This window comes from Protopterus annectens, chromosome 14.part0 (assembly GCF_019279795.1).
Source record: "Protopterus annectens isolate FY-2018-M chromosome 14.part0, PAN1.0, whole genome shotgun sequence".
Classification (NCBI taxonomy): Eukaryota; Metazoa; Chordata; order Ceratodontiformes; family Protopteridae; genus Protopterus; species Protopterus annectens.
In genome coordinates this window covers 997,774,389-997,801,049 of record NC_056748.1, presented here as the reverse complement: position 1 = coordinate 997,801,049, position 26,661 = coordinate 997,774,389, and the positions used below count along the sequence as shown (strand labels likewise).

At 41.5% G+C, this 26,661-nt stretch overlaps 1 protein-coding gene across 3 annotated transcripts in view; it reads right to left on the bottom strand.

Moving 5' to 3' along the window:
* CHUK (component of inhibitor of nuclear factor kappa B kinase complex) overlaps window positions 1–26,661 on the bottom strand; it is a 1,226,492-nt gene that overhangs the window by 427,114 nt on the left and 772,717 nt on the right. For all 3 annotated transcript variants that reach the window (XM_044056797.1, XM_044056796.1, XM_044056798.1), the window contains exon 16: window positions 15,532–15,641. In XM_044056797.1, the coding sequence (XP_043912732.1) occupies window positions 15,532–15,641 (110 nt within the window). The remainder of the gene's footprint in view (window positions 1–15,531; window positions 15,642–26,661) is intronic.

The window sequence follows — 26,661 nt, the reverse complement described above, 5'->3', positions numbered from 1 at the left end:
TGGTCTGAAGAATCAGAAGGAAAATCAATTATTTGTCTTTCAGAGTGGGAAGACTGGCTTCCCCTAATTAAAGTAATAAGGTCTTCAGCCATTCTAAGCATTTGTTTCTGTGGTATGGGAGCTTGAGAATGTGCTGTAGTCATCGGTTTCCTAGGCGTAGTGCGAACTCTGGGCCTGAGAAATTCAGTACATTTAGTCATTAACGAAGTAGTCGGTTTGATAAGAACATCGGAAGGTCTGAATCAGTGCCTGCACAGCGGCTCCAGACCTATATAAGGTAGAGACATCCACAGGTTCCATAGTTGAATAAGCATCTCATGGCATACTGGACTTCGAATGGGTCTCAGTAGAGGCCTACAAATCTGTAGAAGTGGGTAACAGGGGCTGCGAAAGTGCCTCACTGAGTACCGGTGAACTGGCGACTAGCTTAACGGAAGCATCGTCAGCAGTTTTGGACCTATGCGGTCTGTCTTTATCTTTGTGCATTTTCGGAAGATCGGTAATCGGATGGCTTACCAAAGCCATTTTGGAATATGGAGAATTTACAAAAGAATTTACAGACAAAAATAGCCTGACGACAAATAGTTTTGGCGTTGAACAAGGCACAAAACCGACAGCGAGGGACGTCATGGTCTGGGCCTAAACAGGTGATGCAGTAAGAATGAAAATCTCTGTGAGGTATTTGCTTTCCACAGGCAAGACAATTGTTAACTTTTTCTGACATCGGTTAGAGCAAGAAAAAGGATCCCCAACGGGGTTCTTAGCTTTAGAAGACTTCAGGTTCGCCTTGAAAAATGAAAATTTCAGGTAGTTGCTGACCGGCACTTGCAAATTGCTTCTGCTTTGGGCTCCCGCACGGCAAGAAAAGCTGATGTAATGGCGTCGGCTGCATGTTTTATACCCCTGACGTCATGGATGAGGTGACAGCATCAGACGCAGAAATCCCAAGACTCTGGTATTTGGATCGACTGAGGGTTACCTGCAGGCATATAAACCCTAGTGTGATGACTGCAACAGTGAAACATGAACATCAGTCCATTTCATCACAGTTGATGTCAAGAGATTTATATACGGTAATAACGCATGCCATAGGCATGGAATAGTTTTGCAAATTTTTGGTGGGTAAAGGTCTTTCCCAGACACTGGTCAACACCTATGAGACTTTGTTAGAACTAGTACTTACAAACAATTTAATTTTGTTTAATAATGAACTGTTTTTACAAATTAAAGGAGTTGCAATGGGTTCAGCGTGTGGTGGTTTGCATGCTAATATAATTATGTTGGAATGGGAAAGGAGATTTTTAACGAATACCCCATGGTTTAAGTTTTGTACACTGTATACACGGTTTCTGGATGATGTCTTTATCTGGTGGAGTGGTCCGAGAGAAGAGATCCCTCCAGTTTTAGAATATATTAATGGTACAACCACCTATTTAAACTTTACACATGAGGTTAACAATAAACAAATAGCATATCAGGATGTTTTACTGAACAAAGAGTTTCATTTAAAGGCCTTTGTAGCACAAATTCATAGGAAGGCAACCTATTCGAACAGCTTTCTGCATTTTGATAGTGAACCCATTTAAACAAAAAATAGGGTTAGTAAAAGGCCAATTTGTAAGGGCAGCCCAGATGGTTAGCTTGTTTGATAACTTTTTGGATGAGTGTGACCATCTGAAAGCCATGTTCTTCAAAGGAGGTTACCCACTATGGCTTCTTAATGAAGTCATGATTAAGGTGGTTAATAAAAGAGAAAGAGGTTTCTTTAGACCTTTGTTGGGTAATCAGGAGGTGATTCCTAATCAGGGCATGCTTTCCACTGATGGCTGTTTGGTGAATGGAGTAGGTGTAGAAACTGATTTAACCAGATCCAATGTTGAACATAACCCAAACTTTAAATGTGTTTTTATTACAACCTTTCACAGTAAAAAAAGTAAGGATGTGCTGGATATTTTATTTAAAAATAGGGCTATATCGCTTAATGATAGGCATATCAGAGAATGTGTTGGGATTAAACCGAATTAGAAGTTATGTACCTACCATAACGTTCCATGTTAGTTGTCTTCTCTCGCCTTACTAGCTCGAGGCAACCCTATATCCCATGATGCAAGGCGGAGACTACCCAGATCTCGTTTGGTAGCTAAAGAAACAGTAATATTTTCTTCCAACTGAAGAGGAGGAAGAAAAATAATACTAAATAACATCATAACCCTCTAGAAAGGATCAACCTAATCTAGTGACACTAGAAGTTGAACAGCTAGAAAAAGGGAATAACCTCTTAATAGAAGATGCATAATCTTCCCGGTCTGACTAGGCTAGGGGGATGGAGGGCGGGACGCAAGAAAGAAGGCGAGAGAAGACAACTAACATGGAACGTTATGGTAGGTACATAACTTCTAAATGTTAAGTTGTCAATCTCGCCTTCATTCTTGCTGGATGGGACCGCATCCCTAGCACCTCTATCCTGGGTGGCTCAATGGAACAGACTCTTGAGAACGGTGGAACCAAAATTCGCTCCGTCTCTGGAGGCCAAGTCTAATTTGTAATGTGAAACAAAGGTATGAGGAGAGGCCCATGTGGCTGCTGCACAAATAGTGTCTATTGGAAGTCTAGCTTGAAAAGCTGTAGATGTAGCTAGAGCTCTGGTAGAATGGGCTTTTGGCTTAGAAATCAACTCTTTGCCTCTGAGCTGATAAATGTAAGTGATCACAGAAGACAGCCACCTAGATAAAGTTACCTTGGAAACTGGAAGGCCTTTCCTGCTCTCTGCATAGGATAGAAACAGTTGATCAGATTTCCTAAAAATTTTAGTCTTGTCCAAATAATATCTGAGCTGGCGGTGAACATCAAGACAATGTAACTTTTGTTCCGCTCTATCAGAATAATTCGGGGAAAAATACTGGAAGATCAATGGATTGATTTAGGTTCGTCTGCAATGCCACTTTTGGTAAGAAAGACGGATTAGTCCTTAGAGATACCCTATCTTTGTGGAATATTAAATAGGGAGGACGAATGCAGAGAGCATGAAGCTCAGATACTCTCCTGGCAGAAGTAATGGCGACTAGAAAAAGTGTCTTCCAGGAAAGCAATTTCAAACAGGCAGCTGCAGGTTCGAAAGGGGGAAGAATCAAGGATGTTAAAATTAAATTTAGATCCCACTGTGGTGGGGGGTCTCTAATCGGAGGTTTCAATAAAAAGATACCTCGAAGGTATGCCTTGCAAAGTTTATGTGACATAATGTTGTGGTCCAAAAGGCCTATATGAAAATTTGAAATGGCTGCCAGTTGAACTTTCACTGTGGAAGAAGAGGATCCTGAATGAAAAATCTCAGCTAGGAAGTCCAATACCGAATGAATTGGAGCAGTATAGGGGGTCTATGTTCCTAGCTTTTGCCCAGAAAGAGAAACGTCGCCATTTACTAGTGTAAATCTTTCTGGTAGAAGACTTTAGGGAAGCTACTATGATATTCCGTACAGGATTAGAAATCATAGGAAGCCTGGCTAAGGATGGAAGTGGAGCAACCAAGCAGTGAGGTTGAGAGAAGGTATGGATTGGTGCAGTTGACCCGACTGGTGGGTCAGAAGATCTGGAACTGGGTCCAGATGCCATGGCTGTACCAAGAGATAATGATGTAGGAATGGAAACCATATCTGTCGAGGCCAATAAGGGGCAATGAGAATCAACTTGGCTCTCAAGGCGGTTGCTTCCTGAATTAGCTGAGGTATCAGCGGAAAAGGGGGAAAAGCATAAAGAAGTCCCCGGGGCCAATCTTGGGTTAGAGCGTCTCTGGGGGGATGGCCTGGAAGGGGGAAGAGGGAGAAGAAGTCTGGGCATTTGCTGTTTTGAGGTGTATCAAAAAGGTCGCAGCAAGGAAGGTCCCACTTCTGAAAAATCTCTTCCGTCACTGATTGTTTGAGAGACCACTCGTGAGGCATGAGAATAGCTCTGCTCAATCTGTCCGCTATGATGTTGGATTTCCCAGGGATGTGCGTTGCTATCAGAAACCGGTGAGAGGAGATTGCCCATTGCCAAAGTCTGAGAGCCTCTCGACACAGTGGATAGGACTTGGTTCCGCCCTGTTTGTTTATATACCACACTACGGACATATTGTCCATTTGGACTGCAATAGTTCCCAGGGGAAGAGAGTCGTTGAGGGTTTGCAACGTTAAAAGCACCGCTCTCATCTCCAGAACATTTATGTGCAGATGGTACTCGAAAGGTTGCCAAGTGCCATGGACCATTCTGCCCTGATAATGCCCCCCCCCCCACCCAATCAGGGAGGCGTCCGATGTAACCGTGGCAACCGGGGCAAGAGGAACAAAAGGTCTGCCTTGATGGATTTGAGGGGACGATATCCACCAAGTCAGATGCCTTTTGCAAGTTGGAGTTACTATGATCTCGTGACGCATGGGAAGTTGTTGAAAAGACCATTGGGTGAATAGCATCCATTGTAGAAGACGCATGTAAAAGCGGGCAAGGGGAAGAAGTGTTATGGCAGCCGCCATAAGACCCAATACCTTCAGAGCAAGTCTGGCCTGAATTTTATTGCTGAGAAGAATCACCTGGACGCGTCTTTGAATGTCCAAGATCCTTTGGTCTGTTAACTTTGCTGAAAGTTGTACGGTGTCCAATCTTGTGCCTATAAAAGTAATAGGTTGACAAGGCGACAAGGCAGATTTTTCGAAATTTATAGAAATTCCTAGCCCTCTGAAAATGTGAATGGTGTAATTTCTGGCTTGGAGAAGCTGATGCCTGGTGGTGGCAGTGAGGAGCCAGTCGTCTAGACATGGAAACACCTGGAATCCTTGACGTCTCAGGTGAGCCGTAACCACTGCCATACATTTGGTGAACACTCTGGGGGCTGTAGTGAGTCCAAAGGGCAGGGCTCTGAATTGGAAGTGACTGGTCCCCAGCCGAAAGCGGAGAAATCTTCTGGAGCGTCTGTGAATTTTTATGTGATAGTACGCATCCTGAAGATCTATCGAGCACATCCAATTGTCCTTGCCCAGAAAGGGCAGAATGGACTGAAGCGTGACCATCCGAATCTTGATTTCTTTACAAACTTGTTGAGTTTGCTCAGATCTAATATTGGTCTCCAGTCCCTGTCTTTTTGGAACTAAAAAGAACCTTGAGTAGATTCCGGATCCTATTTGGTCCGCTGGGACTGGCTGGATGGCTCTTTTTACTAGCAGTTTTGATATTTCTAGTACTGCTAGTTCCCTTAGACCGGGTGGAACATCTGGAAGGGTTCCCTTTTGTTGAATTGGGGTTTGAATAAAGGGAATTTTGTAACCCTCGGATATAATTGACTGTACCCATTTGTCTTGAGAAAGGGAAAGCCAGGCTATTGGGTACAGCGATAATTTTCCCCCGACTGCCTCCGAAGGCGGACAATCAGGCAACATCTCAGGGATGCTGGAAGGGTTTGTCAGAAAGAGGGTCTCTACTACCCTGATTCTGTGGACCATCTCTGCCCCTAGGGCAGCGTCTATTATTGTTACCCCCTCTGCCTCTGGGGGTAAACTGACTTCGTGCGTCAGGTGTGACTCCTTGAGATTTGCGGAACCACATTTTCCCTCCCTTCTGTCCTTTGGGGTAAGGTCTTGAAGGGGTGGAGAAACGGACTCCTATGGCAGAAAGAGTCTTGCCATCTTGTTCGCATCTAGTCAAAGTGTCTTTCACTTGAGGTCCGAACAAGGTCGACCCATCAAAGGGGGAGTTTGTGAAGGACGCCTTGAAGGGGTCTGCAAAATTACAAAGCCGCATCCAGGACTGATGCCTTAAAGCCACTCCTGTGCCTGCGGCCCTACTCGCTCCATCGGCTGCATAAGAAATGAGCCGCATGGAGGAACAATGGAGTTAAGGATTCCTAGCTGTGAGCTAATCTTATCCTGAGACCCAGCAGCTGACGGATCCTGTAAAACTTCTCCCAACTCTTTAAGAACATCTCTTTGAAGGCGGGTGAAGTGGCATAAGTAGTTCAGCGATCTCATGGCAAAAGTCGCTGAAGAAAAAATCCGCTTGCCGTACCTGTCCATAGTCCTAGAATCCTTGTTAGGAGAATGGACAGGTACTGAAGGATCAGCTAGTTCCTTCTTGGTGGCAGCAGCCACCACCATATAATCAACTGGGACACCCTTTGTTAAATATTGTCTATCTTGTGGGGCCGTAATAAATTTTGAAGGCCTCCTAGGGATAGGTTCCACCGAATCCGGAGCCATCCACGCCTTCCGAGCCACTACCTCCATAAGAGGGTCGAAAGGCGGAGAGACCCAGGAGGTGGAGGGTCTAGATCCGAACGCCTCCAGGTATACTGACTCATCCTCGGAAGGATTAAGTGAGGGCCAGTTCCCCCTCTGCTTAAGGAGTTCAAGGATGTCTGAGAATGAGACATCCTCAGAGGAGGACCTTGGGGATCCCTCCGACTCATCCAGGTCAGTATCTGATGTAGTAGACTCAGGGGAGTCTAGATGTTTCCTCTTACATGTCCTCTTACACGGGGGTTCACCTGATGGATCAGGAGAAGCCTCGGAAGAGGAAGATACTCCCAATGGGGAAAACTGAGGCGTTGGATCTCTGGGTCCGGGAGCAAGAGAGTGGGAAGAGACGTCAGCAGGCACTGTAGTGGGAGGAGCTGATGGAACTGTCCGTTGACTAAGCCCAGGGGCTACTACACTCCTCATCACCTCGAAGGCTCCCCCGTCAGAGAGACCAGAAAGTTCCCGCTCCGAAGAGATAGGAACCCCAGGCCTCATCGAGAGGGAAGGCTCAGAGGCAGATGTCGGGGCCGAGCTCAGCAACGCCGAAGCTCAGAGAGAGAGAGAATGGGGTCGGACAAGGGTCCGATGCCACTCGCCCCCTCGGAGCCGACGAGACAGACCAGACACCCGGATCCCTCCAATGAAGGTCTCAAGGAGGAAATCGGAGCAGAGGACGACGGAGCCGAAAGGGGTGGTATCGGCTCCGAAGCCACAACGGTGCCGGTTCCGAGGAGCTCTGGCTCCGAGCTCTGTAAGAGAGTCGAAGGAGGAATGTTTGGTGGATGTGAAATAGCTACCGTCTGTTGAAATGGGCTATGGAGTATTTGGGCCAATGCCTGAGACTTTAATAGTCTACTCACCACTCTCTCGAGGTCGTGATCAGACAGCCTGGACGACCGAGAAGAACGGCTCCGATGGCTCCGCTCTGAGAGCAAGGGTGATCTCGGAGCCGAACGTATGGATTCTACTGACGGGGATCGAGATGTCTTTTTTGAGATCAATGGAGCCAACGGAGCCAAAGATACGTCGGCTCCAGCCGGAGCCGACACTGAATGTCTAGATCGGACAGTATCGGCGCCGGATGGAGCCTATCCTGAGACTGGTAAGGTGGAAGGATCGGCTCCGGCCGGAGCCGATCTCGACCCTGGTGAGGGTGAACCCGAAGCCGACGGCTTGGAAGTCTCAGCCGAAGGCTTAACAGGTTTCGAGAGCTTCCCCTGCGCCGACTTAGTCGGGGAGCTCTCGGGCTTTAATAAGCCCCTTAATATCAGCTTATTTCTTCGCTCCTGCAGGACTCTTTGGCTGAAGGCATGACAGATAGCACAAGAGTCCTGCAGGTGCAAAGGTCCCAGGCAATAAACACAAGAAGTGTGACAGTCTGTCAGAGACATCTTCTGACAGCACGAGTCACACTTCTTGAAGCCAGAGAACTTAGTGTCCTTCGACATAACTGTGTCGAGGAAACACAATACAGTAACACACACACAAAAACACTCAACCCAACAATTTAAAATAAACAGGGATAACACACAGTCATACACAAACAATCCCTGACAGGAAAAAATTTAGGGAGGGGAAGGCCTAAGGCCTAAGCTAGGGAAAGGGGATAAATTACTCGAAAAAAAGAGAACACTGACGGGAATAGGGTTAAAGTAAGTCGTTAAGGTTAACAAAAAACAAATATGTATATATAAATTTAAAGGGGGGTAGACGAAAAGTCTCAAAAACTATTCACTTACCTAGAGCTGGTAAAAGAAGGCACCTCGTTAGCGAAGCGACAAACGAGATCTGGGTAGTCTCCGCCTTGCATCATGGGATATAGGGTTGCCTCGAGCTGGTAAAATTAGCTCTCGAGCTTAGCAAGTGCCGAGTCGGAGCCGAGGATCGGCTCCGAACCCATCCAGCAAGAATGAAGGCGAGATTGACAACTTAACATTATTGTTTTTAAGAGAGGGAAAAATTTAAAATGTATTTTAGAATCGAACAGAAATGTTGTACAGACAGGTTCAATGAAAAAATGTGGATCATGTGCCCAGTGTAGTTATGTAATGGAAAGTCATGAATATTTTGTGAATGGTTTTAGAATACAGGTGAGCAAGAAGGTGCATTGCCATACTAAAAGAGTTGTTTATTGTGCAGTGTGTAACCTATGTGAATGTTTCTATATTGGAAAGACTGAGAGGAAATTTAAAAATAGAATCGATGAGCACCTAAGGGATATCAGACTTGGAAAACCTACAAATGCCTTAAGTAAACACTGCACAGAAAAATCAGATCACTCCTTCAAATTTTTCATTGTAGACACCTGATTTGGATAAAAGAGGTGGCCCATGCAGCCTGCTTTTAGAAAAGAAGGAATTAATTTGGAAGGTCCGTCTAAATGTGGGGCAGTGGCCAGGCTTAAATGATTCCCTCTCCGTTGCTTGTCTGTTAAAACTAAAAGCAATGGAGAGGTAATGTAATATGGTAAATAATTCTATTACATATTTTTACATATTTATATTTTTACATATTTTATATATTATGTGTGTATTTATATTTACTTCAGCACTTTTGTACCTGTCAATGACTTTTAGATGCTGTTACTAATAGTATTCTTTTAATACTGTATTTTAAGACTGCATTTCATTAATATTTATTAGTTTAGGGCGGTCCTTACCCCAGCCACTGGGGGTGCACAAGCCAGTGCATTTCTTTGTACCGGTCTCAAGCCCGGATAAATGGGGAGGGTTGCGTCAGGAAGGGCATCCGGCATAAAATTTTGCCAAATCATACATGCAGACAACAGTACACATATACATACCGGATCGGTCGAGGTCCGGGTTAACAACGACCACCACCAGTACTGTTGGCCAACAGGGTGCTTGCAGAAATTGGGCTACTGTTGGCCGAAGGAGGAGAAGAGGCAGAAGGAATGCCCGAAGGCAGGTAAAAGCTAGGACTGTGATAGTGAGGGTTGGAACTTTGAATGTTGGCAGTATGACTGGTACAGGGAGAGAGCTAGCTGATATGATGGACCAAAGGAAGGTTGGAATACTGTGTGTGCAAGAGAGCAGATGGAAGGGGAGCAAGGCTAGGTGTATCGAATGTGGGTTCAAATTGTTTTCTCATGGTGTGGATGGGAGGAGAAATGGCGTAGGCATTATCCTGAAGGAACAGTATGCTAAGAGTGTTTTGGAGGTGAAAAGAGTGTCTGATAGAGTTATGTTTATGAAGCTGGAAATTGATGGTGTAATGATGAATGTTGTTAGTGCATATGCTCCACAAGTTGGGTGTGCGATGGATGAGAATGAAAAATTTTGGAGCGAGTTGGATGAAGTGGTGATGACTGTACCCAAGGGTGAGAGACTGGTGATTGGAGCAGATTTCAATGGGCATGTTGGTTGAAGGGAACAGAGGGGATGAGGAAGTGATGGGTAGGTATGGTGTTAAGCAAAGAAATGCAGAAGGTCAGATGGTAGTGGATTTTGCGAAAAGGATGGACATGGCTGTGATGAATACGTATTTTAACAAGAAGGAGGAGCATAGGGTGACATACAAGAGTGGAGGAAGATGCACACCGGCGGATTATATCTTATGTAGAAGGGCCAGTCTAAAGGAGATTGGAGACTGTTAAGTGGTGGCAGGGGAAAGTGTAGTTAGGCAGCATAGGATGGTGGTTTGTAGGATGACATTGGTGATCAAGAACAGGAGGATGAGTGTGAGGGCAGCACCAAGGATCAAATGGTGGAAAATGAAAAAGGGCAATTGTGAGGAGATGTTCATGGAAGAGTTAAGACAGGCACTGGGTGGCAGTGAAGAGTTACCAAATAGCTGGGTAACTACAGCAGAGCTAGTAAGAGAGATGGCTAGAAAGGTGCTTGGTGTGACATCTGGAAAGAGGAAGGAGGACAAGGAGACCTGGTGGTGGAATGAAGAAGTACAGGAGAGTATACAGAGAAAGAGGTTGGCGAAGAAGAAGTGGGATTGTCAGAGAGATGAAGAAAGTAGACAAGAGTATAAGGAAAAGAGGTGCATGGCAAAGAGAGAGGTGGCGAAGGCTAAGGCTTATGAAGAGTTGTATAAAAGGTTGGACACTAAGGAGGGAGAAAAGGACTTGTACTGATTGGCTAGATAGGGGGACAGAGCTAGTAAAGATGTGCAGCAGGTAAGGGTGGTAAAAGATAATGAGGGAAACGTACTCAAGCGAGGAGTGTGCGTTGAGTAGATGGAAAGAGTACATTGAGGGGCTGATGAATAAAGAGAATGAGAGGGAGAGAAGGTTGGATGATGTGCAGATAGCGAATCATGGATTAGCAAGGAAGAAGTAAGGACAGCTACGAAGAGGATGAAGAACAGAAAGGCTGTTGGTCCAGATGACATACCTGTGGAAGCATGGAGGTGTTTAGGTGAAATGGCAGTGGAGTTTTTAACTAGATTGTTTAATGAAATCTTGGAAAGTGAGAGGATGCCTGAGGAATGGAGAAGTGTTTTGGTACCGATTTTTAAGAATAAGGGTGATGTGCAGAGCTGTAGTAACTACAGAGGGATTAAATTGATCATTCACAGCATGAAGTTATGGGAAAGAGTAGTGAAAGCTAGGTTAAGAAGGGAGGTGATGATTAGTAATCAGCAGTATGGTTTCATGCCAGGAAAGAGCACTACAGATGCGATGTGTGCTCTGAGAGTGTTGTTGGAGAAGTACAGAGAAGGTCAGAAGGAGTTGCATTGTGTCTTTGTGGATTTAGAGAAAGCATATGACAGGGTGCCTAAAGAGGAGTTGTGGTATTGTATGAGGAAGTCGGGAGTGTCAGAGAAGTATGTAAGAGTGGTACAGGATATGTACGAGGGTAGTGTGACAGCAGTGAGGTCTGCGGTGGGAGTGACGGATGCTTTTAAGGTGGAGGTGGGATTACATCAAGGATCAGCTCTGAGCCCTTTCTTATTTGCAATGGTTATGGACAGGTTGACAGAGGAGATCAGACAGGAATACCCGTGGACTATGATGTTTGCAGATGACATTGTGATCTGTAGTGAGAGTAGGGAACAGGTGGAGGAGATCCTGGAGAGGTAGAGATATGCTCTAGAGGGAAGAGGAATGAAGGTCAGCAGGACTAAGACAGAATATATGTGCGTGAATGAGAAGGAGGATAGAGGAATGGTGAGGATGCAGAGAGTAGAGGTGGTGAAGGTAGATGAGTTTAAATACTTAGGATCAACAGTTCAGAGTAATGGTGAGTGTGGAAGAGAGGTGAAGAAGAGAGTACAGGCAGGATGGGGTGGGTGGAGAAGTGTCAGGAGTGATTTGTGACAGACGAGTACCAGTAAGAGTGAAAGGGAAGGTCTACAGGAGGGAAGTGAGACCAGCTATGCTATATGGGCTGGAGACAGTGGCACTGACAAAAAGGCAGGAGTCAGAGCTTGACGTGGTAGAGTTGAAGATGTTAAGATTTGCACTGGGTGTGACGAAGATGGAAAGGATTAGGAATAAGTATATTAGAGGGTCAGCCCAAGTTGGAAGGTCTGGAGACAAAGCCAGAGAGGCAAGATTACGTTGGTTTGGACATGTGCTGAGGAGGGATGCAGAGTATATTGGGAAAAAGATGCTAATGATGAAACTGCCAGGTAACAGGAAAAGAGGAAGGCCTAAGATAAGCTTTATGGATGTGGTGAGAGGACATGCGGTGGTTGGTGTGACAGAGCAAGATGCAGAGGACAGGAAAAAATGGAAACAGTTGATCTGCTGTGGCGACCCCTAACGGGAGCAGCCGAAAGAAGTAGTAGTTTAGGGAGGTCCTTCTTAGAGAATGTGATGGGATTGGTTTATTCCTTAATTAATGGACTTGCAGACTGTATTTATTAGTGTTTTTATGTATTGGCACTTATCTGATGAAGCTAAGAAGATTCTTGACGAAAGCACTTATCTATTTGTTATTCTAGCATAATAAAAAGTGTTTTTACCGCTTGCAAAGTGTTTTGTGGTCATTTCCTACAAGGATTCACTTGAGCCATTGAAGAGTGTGGTTCCAGGGGTGCCAACTTTGTTTTTCAACAGTTTGTGTTCATTTGTGCTTTTCTAGTCATAAAAGACTTAAGAGAGATCTTGTTGTAAGACCATGGTAATGGGAAGCAAGGGATATAATGGTGGCAGAAAATAAGATGGAGTCTTTGAAGCAGAGATGACGGGTAGTGGGATAAATATTACTTAAAGAAATTGTGTGTGTTAGGACTATTTATTTTTTTCACAGGAATGAATATTGTAAGGATACAAGGAACATTTTAAGCATGAGTAAGCAGTTCAATTTGAAATACCTCCGGATATTTATAAAAAATAAAATAAAAAAGATGTAAAAAACAGCAAACAGAAAAAGGGGGGAATAAAAGTACAGCAATTACAAAGAAAGCAGAATTAGAATCACAGTCCTATGATGTGTAACTCTAAAGGAGCTGTGGTGCAGTCAGCTGGTCATTCACTTAGCACTACTCTCTTCTTTTCGCTTTGGCTATACTCAGTTATCAGTCCCTGGTATGGAAGGCAGCCTCTAATCTGCAGCTCAAACTTCTGCTTCCCTCATCTCCATTTACCCTTTCACCCAGTTATTTCCTATACCCTCTACTTGCATAGCCCCTACTGGTAAAAATCTCCTTCCTTAAATTCTGTACTGGACGTTGATCTTGGAATACCTTTTGCTACTTTACTGGGAGGGTGGCCTAGTGGTTAAGGTGTTTGCCTTACAAAGACAAGGTGCAGGGTTTAAGCCTCACAAGGGATAATTGGCTAGGCTTACAATGGCTTGCAAGGGCAGTTAGTCTAGTACTAACCTACGAACCTATATATGTAAACTTGTATCAAAAGCTCTAATCTCTCTCTCTCCCTAATTCCCCTCTTTTTCATCATCACCTCATTCTCCTCTTTTTCATCATCACCTCATTTCACTTTTATCTATAACCTTCTGTTTGAGCTATATGAGCCGTAACTGTGTAGCTCCACAGTATCCTTCAAATCATGTAACCCTCAACCACCGTGTTCTATGGGGAGAATCAACTTAAACCTATTAACTCTTGCCCTCTTCCCCACCAAATAAATACCTCCAACTTTTTAACTGTCATTCATACCTTCTCTGTCTGATAAAAATGCATCTATCCTGTATATATGACTAAAGGAATTAAGAACTTTTATCTTGCTATCCATATCCAGAATAAAGAGCATCCAGTTTCTAAAATTTTGTTTTATCACTGGTTCACTCTCTTCGTACGAATCATTAGCCAACATAACATAAGTTCATAGGTGTTTACTAGGCTAATGACCACAAGTGCCTTTTTAAGCCTAGACATGCACTCCAAACTTCTGATGCGTTCTGGTACCCTTAACAAGTGTAAGCAGGGGCTTGGAAAATGAAATGTTTACAAGCAGTGGCTTGTGAGATGGACCAATTACAGACTGCTTGTGTCCATTAGAGACATAGGTGCCAAACCAGGGGTGAGTTTCCTGTTCCCCATCCAATTGTCCAAGTTCCACTTGGATTAGATTTATGATGAACTCTGCTTCGCATGGATGGGAAGCCTGTTTCAGCTAAGGGTTAGTCTCTGGGATGCATACCTGTATCTCCATCAGTTCCTTTTTATATCACAGTCAAGGTTTAAGTCTTTAGAATGGGTAATTCTAGTGTTGCCTGACTGTGGATATGCAGGAGGTCCATCAGGGTGAGGTCTGACAATGCCTAATATGCCAGGCATGGATCTCCTCTCACCAGCCTATAGGAGACAGAATACAGGGATAGGGCCTTGAGGCAATCTGTAAGGGACATGTTACTTATGCCTTGTGTTCTTTTAGTGAGAAACATAATAATTTTTAATCCACACACCTAAAATATGTCATCTTATCATGTCCAAGTAACTTTGGATATTGCTGAATCAATGCATGCATGACTAGACAATTTACCTCTACAGCCTTTGTTTTATCATTATTTATTTTATACCCTGAAAAGACCTGAAACTGTCGCAAAATGTTCCACACCACTGAAATGCCATTTTCTGGACTTAACAAGGCAAAATAATAACTGCAAATAAAGCCAGTTTGTTTGATTACCATATCAATTATAGCCTTGAATTTGTGACTCACTTATTTTCTTTGCTGATGGCTATAAATATAGCAAAGAAAGGGGAAACGACATCCCTGCATGGTTCCACTGTTCAAGCACAGCTTGCCAGACAAAGAACCTCCCAACTTAATTCTTTTTTCCACTCCCCTGAAACAGCCTATCAGCTGCCACCAGTTCTTCTATTCATTCACTGTGACTAACATACTTAACCTCAGCCTCACCTAGGACCAACATGATTCTAGTATGGGGCCAGTGAGGAAATCAACAACAGTGATGCTGCACATTGAAGTGTGTGTGTTAAGTCCTGTTCCCTCACAGCAAACTTGGCAACTCTGTCACTGTTGCCCTCAGGAACTGCATACTCACTTTCAGGCATGGACAACCTCCCAGCTGAGAGGCTCGCTGCTCATGCAGCACACAGTTGGCCAGTACTGTATCCTGCATAATGCAGTGAGCCTTTAGGCAGTTTCCTCCTACCCAGGATTTGCAAGCTGACATAGGCTGATCACTCCTTTCCTCTCCCCATGACCCCTGCAGAGCCTGTGTCATTAATCAAACATTGGTCATATGAGGAAGAATAAAGGCTTTATCCCTCTGCTCCATGGAGTTGCTCCTCCCACCTTACTTCTTGCAGCTGACCTTTCAAATATCATCCTTATTAAGTATATTATTCTATCAGTGACTGTAAATGATTCCAAAGCCCCACTTATAAAATCCCAGCAGACTCTATATTTTTCTGCATCAATACTCACCAACAGCAGTGTTTTCTTATATTCTGCTTCCCTCTATCATCACTGTGTCGTCAAATAATTGCCTCTCCTCTACAAAACCACAATTATCCATATCTATAAACGTGGACAACATCTCTGCCATTCTCTTAGCTAGTTTACACCAACACTGCAGACATGCATCGGACTACTACTTCCTACCTTCCCATCCTTCCATATCTCTATCAAAGATTATTTGTTTTTCTGTAAATTAAGAATACTTACAGAATGCAGGTGGAAACAGATGAAAAATGGACAATTTATAGAACCTAGACTGCCAGAGATGCAGGAGATGCCCTACCCATATGCTAAGCTAGTCAACATGTAGCTTCAGTTCTTAAACAAAATGATGTGCTTCATTTCTGCAGTAAAATATTAAATAACATTATACTTAAGGTTTAATAAAAATTTAAATTTTCTTACAGATTTTCCATTACATCTCCTTGACGCCTGGCATATGGGCTTCTCTGCAGCTCCACAATTTCTGTATGTAGTGCCATGATTTGCTCATCCAGGTGACCAGTTTCAGCAGCCTAAAACAAGCAAACATTACCAAACATGTAAATGCACGTTATATGTATTCAAATATGCACCTCTCTCAAGAAACAGAAGTAATAGGTACTTACCATAACACATCCTCTATGAAAGGAGATCAATCTGAAGAAGACTCACACAGGCATAGCTCTCAATCAATCAGGGACAAATCCAGAAAAAAAATCAGGGACACTTTTAAAATATTAGTACTACTTCCTTGAGACATTGACAGAATTATAGAACATCAATTAATATACATTTTCGGAAGTAAAAGAAATAAACAAAATAATGACAATAATTAAAAGTTAGACAGTGCAACTCACTACCGATATTTGTGTATTATCTCAACCAGATTTGTAATCTCGTTCAATTCATAATGTTTCCTTGAAGTGACTAAGTAAAACAAGGGTGTGTAAAATCCTAACTACTCATTTCACATTGGTTGTGAGACACGAATAGGAATAAGAAACTCAAGGAGGAGTTTGTCAACCAACTGCAAGCGGACATTTTTCATCAATTCCGTGCTGTCAAACACAGAGCCTAGAACCATGTTGTGTCCTAAAATGACCAGCAAAGCTGTGCAACTGTGATCTTGTTTGTGTTTTACTTCTTTGTAGTACTTTTCAAATGAGATTCCTAAATCTCAGTTGAGAAACACTTGCCATTGTGAAGGCTTAAATTACATGGTTGTTGCATCCAGTGACTCTGACTTATGGTACTTTTGTTCAAACAATGTCATATCTGTATTCATTAGGTATGCCATGAGCCTGTTCTTCTTGAAAGTGAAGCTCCTCCTTAGGCTTTTTCTCATCCTTATGATTAACTAGTTTAATCTACTATTTTCCTGACACTTGCTGTAATGCACACTGAACTGAAATATCGCTTTGTTGTATTTCTCACAGGCGGACAGTGCTCGTAAGCTTCATTATGATAACACGGAAATCCTTCTCTACAGGAAAATGTGCCTAAAACTGATGTTAAAGCAACCATTCAGGTAACTTCCCAATAGCAAAAAGAACGACGCCAGATTGGATGCTAACATGTAAACACTAGCTTGCATGCAAGCAGGTTGCGATAAAACGCTGTAAGTAAGCGTTTTTGTCCTCAGAAAGACAGGGATAGCTTACTTTTTCTTACTGAACTAAAGCTATCGCTCCAGTCTCAGTAAATGTACATGAGAAAAAATGTTTTAAAGGAGTGAAAATATTAGACTTTATACGATGTTGCAAATCTGGTTGCAATATGGAAGTACCCTCACTACCTTTTCTCCAAGCATTACAGATTTAAGTAGGGATTAACAGGGACAGAGATAAATTGTCAGTCAGAATCAGAACATCCCTGAAAATCAGAGACATTTGAGAGGTATGCTCGTAGGTCTGTGTGTGTCAGTACTTCTTGTTGCATGAAACATTGTCAGGCTGCACTCCCATCCCACAGTGCATTGTTCAAACCTGTTTCGCTTTAGTTCTTTACTAAAGAAAAGATAATTAAAATCTTACACAAGGTGTGGGTGATGCCTGGTTCCTCTGCACATATCTTTTTAAACATTGATTGTTAAGGTACAAACCCACAGGTTTATAATTTAACGGTGAAGTGTCTGCAGAAAATACACATGCACAGTCCCAGCTTACAGTCTTGGATGACTGCTCTACAGGAACATGCACTTCTATATCTGTGGCCCAGAAGGATGAAATGGACTTGAAATGACTAGCTTATTACACTTTACAGAGGTACTTAAGGATGACTAAATTAGCTGCTGTGCGAATGAAGTCAATTGTGACATTTTTTAAGTAGGCTATGATTTAGGCTCAGCTTGCAAGAACTTGTCAAACTTAAAACAAATGGAAATCCAAGTGGAAGCCATCAAGGAAGAGAATGCTTTCTGTCTTTCTTCCCTTCTCAGCCTATGGCAAACACAAAAAGATGGTTATCTTTACAGATGACTTATTTTCAAGCTGCAGAGTACCATTACTGTCTATGAACAGCCATTAATACATACAGAAGATATACTGCTTGAATAAAATATGTGAGCTGGCAAATAAGTGCCATTCAAGACACTACAGGACAGTCAAGCCGTGAGGTTGCTTAATTTCATCAAAGTGGAAGCATTAGCTCTCACAGAATCCTCTGGGGTAATCAGTTATTTCATCCATTAAGACCGCTCTAGAAATTCAGCAGTGTGGGGCAAGTAGAGACAGCAGTGAGGATGTGAACACTTGCTTCTCAAATCTTTCCATATCCCTGACTCTCTACCAAGACAATGAACATGTTGAAAAGTAGGATTCTTCTTCAGGTTGTAGCACAGACTGTAATGCCCAGATATATTATTTGGGAAGCCTAAAATTCTGATCTGTCTACTAAGGAATTTGGGCCATGGGAAAAAATTATACTCTATAAAGTGGCCTCAGAAAGTAAATTCAAACCCTCCTTGGTCTTCAAAGGAGTAGCAAACAGACTAAAGAGCTGATGTGTGCATGTGCATATGGGGGGGGGGGTCATATGTGGTTCCCCAAAACACTTTACAAATGGAACTGCAAAGGAGCTTGTATTGTTGGTGTTGAGCCGAGCAACATTACTATAAACTGAGGATGAGTGTGCCAACTCCACAACGGCCAGCACCTGGAAGTCTGACATCAGTGGAACTAGAACCAATGCCTATATCACGTATATCAGTAAGACTAGTGCCTGTAAAACAGGTGAAAAATGATATGTCAGTGGAATTGACATCCACCATGTGGTAGAACTAACACACATGGTGCCAGTGGTGGCAAAAAAAAAAAATAGCAGGCATGGGTGAGTATGATACCTGGAGTCCTAGCACATGAAGAGCATGGATCTGTGAAATGAAGGTATGTGGACTTCTAGGTATTTAATGTTCACCACCAAGAAGTCAAAATATAGACAGCACATTTGAAGATCTCTTAAATAGTGGGTGAGGGGATTACTGGAGTAAGAGGCATAGTTGCCTCAGAAGTACTGAGGCAATTCATGCTGTTGAAGAGAAGGTTCAATGATAATTAAAGAGGGCAATGTAACTTTAGAATCACTGAAGGGCTCTACAGCCCTTCTAATTTTAATTTGTGGGAGACATTGCATTGACTTTTTGGATGCATTTTTTCAAAAGCAGAAGACTCTATACAACATTGTTATGCTCAGAAATACTTTAAATGAACTGATTTTATGTTTTTCTTCCACACTTGTGTCTGCCTTCTTTATGATGGCTGAAAGAGTAGAAGAGCTAGATACTAAAAGAGGATGCCGATGACAGCAGTAGGAAACAAAGTCAAGATAAACTGTTTTTTTGTGACATAAGTAATGAGCTAGAAATTATGGCAACCCTTCATTCCTCCCTCCAGAAAACATACACACAGGTCTTTAGCCAGTTGTTTTATCCCACTCGACAGATGCCCTTCAAGTAACCACACTTTTTACATTCTCAAAAGCAGAACTGAACCATCTAGTTTTATGATGAAACTTTACACAAATGAATAGCTCTTAGAAGGTAAAGGATTAAGTTAAAAGTGACAAGCTTGTTTAACAAAAGAGGTATTACCTGAATGCCATTATGGAATCAATGAGCCTTCCTCTTCCAACATCAGCTAACTACATAATATAAAAGGCTAAAACATTTTTTTTTATTTTATTCATCTCTTAGCCAAGCAAACACACTGTGATTCCTTGTGGATGTATCCCACAAGTACAAAATGCTTTCTACCTCTACATATTGTTTTTACTTATGGGATGATACATCACACATTTGCACTTTAAGAGACTGTAATTAACAGATATCCATGTGATATCAGAGCCAAAAGAAAACTGATTAATCAGTATTCATATTAGCTGACCTCTGACAGGACTCTAGTGACCACTTGGGGACATCCTTTTAATCTCTCAAAAAACATTACTTATTGGACAATACCATCCAACCAATATAACCTAACCCATAGACATTATATGCCAGGAGTTTAAACTGTAGCACAATAAATACTTTTTAATAAAGCTACAGTACACATTTATTGAGAACACCTTCAAAGAATATAAATTTCCAACTACCATGTTGTTTATATTATATTTACCATTTTATGACTTAAAACAAATGGGGGGATCAGGAATTTGGAGCTATCTACTGCCTCCTTGATTTGTGCATACCTGTTTTTCACTCATTTAAAGCACCTTCCTTCTTTATAAATATCTACTCATTGAGAGCAACATCCACAACCACAAACAATTACTGAAAATAAAGACGTACTGATCACATGGAATTACCAACAGTAGAAGCAAGAAAAACTAAACACTGTAGCAGAAGACAAAAGGACAAAACTAGAGTTAACCATACAAATAGCTATACCTAATGATTACAGAAGTCTGCATCTTCAGAGACAAAGTGATAACATTTCAGGAAATGTGACTGGAAACTACAGCAATGTAGAAAAAAATAAACAACCATATACTTCAATATTGGTAGGAGCAACAGGGCAAATAAGGCATTTTCATGTATAGTTCAGTATGGTGCCCATACAGATAACTACATATGAACTGCAAAAAGCAATGTAGGGTACACTGTGAGCGCTGAGAATATCATCCCTGGCAAACATCAAAAACTGAAGTAATACCTGAAGCTGATGCAGAAGGCTAAGGCTGTGAGCTGCAGTTCCTGTGGTGCAGGATTTGATCGTCTCAGCCCTCATTTGCCTACTGTGTGACCTTGAGTAAGTCACTTATACAGACACAGTTCCAAGGACAACACTAAAAATGGCATGTATGTTCAATAGGCCTACCTAATTAACAAATGGGCATTATTAATATTATTTATTATTAATAATTTCATCAACTTTAATCATGCTCTGATCAAACCCACTTGACCTAGATACAAATTTGGCAGTACAATTAAGTATCTGAATGGCTTGGAGTCTTTGATCCATAGAAAATGTTAATAATTTCCAATTTTTAAACATTCCCTTATAACATCTGGTAGGTGACATCAATTCATTTTGTTATTATGTCAGTCTTCTAATACCCCAATTTGGTTAAAAGCTACAGAAAACGAAAACCTTTTCTTAGGTCAACCATAGACGAGCAATTTATAAGTTGTTTTTAGTTTGACAACATATGTAGCAGGAGGGTATGGGGGAGGTTTTTCTTTTCTCTCCCTTTTCTCTTCAAAACTGTAAAATTTCCTTTGCTGTACTGAAGTTTATACAGTCATTATAAAATTAAATAAAGAAAAATTACGGCAGAGTACATGGTTGCTGCAAACAAATTTACAGTGGAACTAAAGGCTTGACAGAGGAATAAAGATCTAAAAGGATTTCTGGCTACTAAATATCACAACTATAAAACATATTGGGGATATTCAGAAATGGCTAGTGTTACAGCACAGTCTAATCCGAACTGATGGTTGTAATTCTTTCCTAGTTTCATATAATGCAGCTACATAGCCATCTGAAATTATTTTCTGTTTATTTACTAGGGTACAACAATGATCCGAATTGACCATTTTCATGTTCAGCCTGTTAATTAAAAAGAACAGAAGAGAGAATGTATAAATGTATATACTTTTCAATGATATAAAGCCTACAGTCATTCTGTTTTTGTGCTGGAGTCTGACTCTATTTATTAATCTGCCTTGAAAGATAAATGAGAACAAAGAAATATTAATACAGACAATGAAAAACAAATATTTAACAGATATGTACAAAAATAAATATACAAGATAATAATGAGGCATATGCACATTACGAAGCTCAACTTTGGTAAGCTGAGGATTTCCACAGATTAAAATTCAGATGCAAAAATTACAGCATGAATCGTGCGCAGCCGGATTAAATACAGTTAACATCAGACTGAAGGACAGCAATGCAAATAAAGAGCAAACAGCTAGCAGCAGCCTCTCACACCAACCTCCCTGGCCAAACACAAACAAGAATGGGTCACCTGTGGCACAGTCAGGGTTTATCCCTTTATGCTGCCTAACTGGCTGTAACTGTGGTATTTTCTGTAACAAATCTGGGAATGTCTAGTTATAGGCTCAATCTGAATACTCAAATTCACTGAGAATATTGCCACTGCATCCATCCTTGACCCCAAAACTGCAGGAACTCTACCACAAGGCCGACCTCTGTGAACGCTTGTCACTGAAAATATCATCATTGAACAATAGCCTATGGACACTACATCCATCCCTGACCCCTGAAACTGCAGAGCTCTGCCACATGCTTTTTTCACTGGGAATATTGTCATTGAACAATGAAGCTCTTTGCTATGTACTAACTTTAACTAAGCAAATATGTGCCTGCCCTGTGCTGGAAAGTGGCTGTGATATTCCTTCTGAAGGAGTAAGTCTTTGCACTCTAATGACCACTTACTAAACTGGCCACTGTCGTTTCTCTTGACCAACAGATTACATTGTTATTTGCCAGTTACATGGTCTCCCTAGCTTCTTGGTGTCTGCATTCAGTAAATAAATAGAAAACCTGTTCTACTTTACAGCTCATTGTTAATTGATCACTACTGGCTATAAACGGATTGCTCTCTGTAATAATTGACCTGAGTGTGGGATGCCAGCTAGGCTCTACTTTGCTTCTCTGCCCTACCCCCAATTTCCTACCCATCCCCTCTTACTCTACCATTACATTTTCACATATGCTTTCCACCTGTGGCATACATTCTCTAACCCTCCCCAAATGGCTATACTACTATCTTACAAACGCTCCTGTTTCTATTTTCCTATTTCCAAACTTACTTTACCATTTAGCATTACTCCTAACAACCTTTCTCCCTCCCATACTGCTTTGCACTATATACATTTCTATTCTGAACACTCCCCAATAGTAGCTCTCTATTATTCTGCAATCTATCTTCTACTTTCCAAAGATGAACCTTTACTACTTCCTATCTTAACTACATCTTCATACTCTATCCTTTCTAATACCCTCAAATGTCTTATATGACAGAAACATAAGAGAAGATATCAGGAGAACCCAACGCCCTCCCTTAATAGAAAATACTTCCTACCTACCTTCTACCAGCTTTCAGACTCCACCACCATTAGACATCCTGAAGCCATGCAACTTCTTGCTTCCTTCCTGATTCTACGTCCCCACTACATGCCATCAATAAAGATTCTTTTAATAAATCATGCTGCTCCTCAGCTTATTCTCTACTCTTATCCTCCTAAAGAGTCATCTCAAGAATAGTTCTCTCCAACTCAGTCCCAACCACCTATCTAAATCTCATCCCTAAACTCTCCACACACTGCACCAAACCTATTTAATGATGCCCTCTCACCTTTACTCAAAATACAGGCTGATTAACTCCATTTCAACTCAAATCAAAATAAAGTGGAAAAAAACTCTCCAAAAACAAGAATCAATAATACCTCAATATAATAAAACCTTCCTAGGAGGAGAAATTCACCCTAATCCTGGCCCCAGCTATCACAACCAAAATCAAGACAATTGCCTTCCACGCACTATTCCTACCCCACAATAGTCAAACCCCCCACCCCAGTAATCTAACTTTTGCCAGCATACATATTAGAAGCATAAGAAATACTTCTGAACTATATGCCTGGGTTACCCAGTATAAGCCTAACATTCCAGCTATAATGGAAACTTGGCTTAAACCCAGCATAAACAACTCTGAAATAACATCCTCTAGCTATATTATCCGTAATAACCACATAAAGAGGAAAAGTGGTGATCTTGTTTTAATATTTCCCAACAAATATCACATTTCCTCATACAACAAGCAAATACCAAAATTAATTTCAGCAAAGCTTATTACTTTCCTGAAAATGAACAAATGTTTTACTGTCCTTTACAGCCCTCCTGGCAACAGTACAGGCACACTAGAAGGTGTCCTACACTGGATATCCATAACAATTCCACAAGAAAAAAATACTACTAGGTGATGTCAATATCATTTGGTTGGACATGACCTCTAACTCCCTTACATTGAACCTGAACCTGCATGGTTTCACACAACTAATTAATAGCCCCACACATTACAGCAAGACATCAAATTCCTTATCAGAGAGGATCCTCGTAAAATACTCCAGCAAATTCATCACCAGAGGTACAATGTCAGACAGTCTGTGATCATCTCCCAATCTATATTACCACACATCTTACATATCCATTAAAACAGCATATTTATAAAATACCATGCAACCTGCCCAAGTTTAACCCAGAAATGTTCATTACTACCCTATCATCTGTTAACTAGAACAGCCTAAAAATCCTTCCCTTAGATGCTTAAATGAATTCAGTGCAACTTTCCTAAATATCCTTGCACCTCCTAGAAGGAAGAGATTAAAAAATGCAATTTGGTTATCCAGAAAGAGTGGCATGCTAATAATGCAGGCTAGAGAAAAAGCATAGAAAGAATGTCAAAAATATAAAACACCACAATAACCAATAAACTTCAGAATGCTCCCAAGTTGTGCTAAAAAGCAAATAAATGAAGACAAAAACTATACCATCACAACATTCAAAACAAAAGTAAACATCCCTAAAAAAATCTGGTCAACCATTAAAGAAAGCTTGCATCCTGGCCAAAAATTCATCCCTATCCCCTTTTCCAATAACTCACCAGTCGAAACTGCAATAAAATTCAACTAATTTCATAGATAATATGGCATCTAAAACCAAGGATTCCCTAATATCTAATCCCAACCCTGCCCAACAGCCACACATCACCATATCCATTTTCACCTCCAAACCTGTGCCTACATCCTATATAAAACTACTCAAACTCAAAGCATGCTCTATTTCAGCTGCTGACCCTCCAAGTGAGTAGCTTAAACTAGCAGCCAATAGCATTGCCTATCCTGTCTTAATCCATATAAATAGGTCAATTCACGGGACTCGCATTCCCTCTCCTGGGGGGGGGGGGGGGATCACACGTTACCTTCTACACAAAGGAAGAAATTCAACAGATATCACTAACTTTAGATCTATAGCAATCGGACCTATATTACTTCATCAAATGTTCATTTCCGTGAACCTTTGTTCATTGAAAAATATACAGTAAATGTTCACTTCCGAAAACGTTCAAGTTTAATGAATTACTTTCTCAGGGAAAGCATTAGAAATTTGCCCTTTTCCCCACTGTAGTGTGATATCAGTGTTTGTATATACAGTTAGGGGTGTCCGAATGCTAGGCAACTCGGTAGTTTCCCTGAGAAAGTAATTTGTTGAACTGAACATTCGTGGAAGTGAACATTTGCTGTATGTGGTTCAATGAACGAAGATTCACAGGAATGAATATTTGATAAATTGATACAGACCCATAGCAATCTATCCACCCCTTGCCAAAATACTTGAAAAATATACTCAAAAACAACTGCTAAACTATCACAATTTCATAGTTAAGTACAGGGCTAGCACTTGGAGGCCATATTAAGCCTAGCCAATTTCTCTCTTTCTGCTTAAAATAACCTATCCCATTTGGTTATAGATTGACTTTACCCATCCCATGGTTGATAATTATATATTACACCTACTAAGAAAAACTGACATCATACATACCATAGATAAATTGAGGCAATCCATGTGTGGGATAAAGCATTTAGGAGTTGCCAAATTCTCCTACAGAAAGAACTCCTATCTCCAAACAGCATGACTTTTGTCCTTCCCATAGCAGTAGTAACACAGGACTTCTAACTTTTAGAGATACTGTCACTACAGCTAAACATATTAGAAAACTAGTTTCCTCATTTCTAGATTTGTCTAAAGCCTTCAACACAGTTTGTCACTGTAAACGTCTACTTCAAATGTTCTGACTAGGTCTATCTCAGCCCACCCTTTTATGTCTCAAAAGTTACTCATCCAATATGCATCAGTTAGTAAAATGGCACTCCACACACACACACACACACACACACACACACACACACACACACACACACACACACACACACACACACACACACACACACACACACACACACACACACACTCTCTCTCTCTCTCCATACCTCACAGTCACCATCAGTGTACCACAAGGCTCTTTCTTTGGTCACCTCCTTTTTAGCATTCCAGCGACACCCTAAACACATCGACACAACAGGCCTCCTTAATACAATACGCAAATAATGCCACACTCATATGTATATAAAGCAACTTGGCACATTTCCAAAAATAAGAAAAAAAACGCCACTGAAACAGCAGTTAGCACCCCACAATTCATGTTCAACCCTACCCCCCCCCCTCTACCACCACTACTACTTTTTGTCCACAAATCTCTCTCTCTTAATAATACAACCATTGAAGATTTATTTATTTATTTGCTTTTTGTTTACTGGGATAGTCAACTGGGTCAAAGATAACCCATTTTCAGTGAAGGCCCAGGGAGAAAATCTCCACGGTACAAAAATTGACAGTTAGTTATGAAGAAGAAGAAATTACAATGAAATTTTTAAGACATTGAACTCACATATATAATATATAATATAAGTTTTAAATTATGAGACTCTTAACAAAATTTACAATTTTATACCATCAGTATAAGTAACTGCATGGCATATTGAGAGTACGAGGTCTACATACAGTAGTACTATTATAATACAAAGAATAGGGGTGACAGGATGTGGGTTGTTAGGAGGTTCTAAGGGGGCTTGGTGCAAGTACACTTCCAGCATGAGGAAAGGTGTGTATGCAGGGAGGTTTTGAAGTGGGAGGGTTTTAAGTTGATCTAATGTTTATTGGCAAAGAATTCCAGTTCTTAGCTACTGAGTGAGAGTATAGGAGCTTGCCAGGTGGGAGATTAGGTTTGTGTACCTGCAGGAGTTTCTGATCCTCTGATCTAAGGGGTCTATTTGGGTGGTAGTAATTGAATGTAGGGCTTAGGGCAGGACAGTCTTGGGGTCTGAGGAGTATTTTCTGAACTGTGTTTAGCTCCAGGTAGGAGAGGTAGTTGGGTAGTTCTAGCCATTTTAGTGAATGTATAACAGTGCAGTGATGGGTGGAGTATTTGGAGTTAGTTGAGAATTTGGCTATTTTGTTGTGGCAAGCTTCA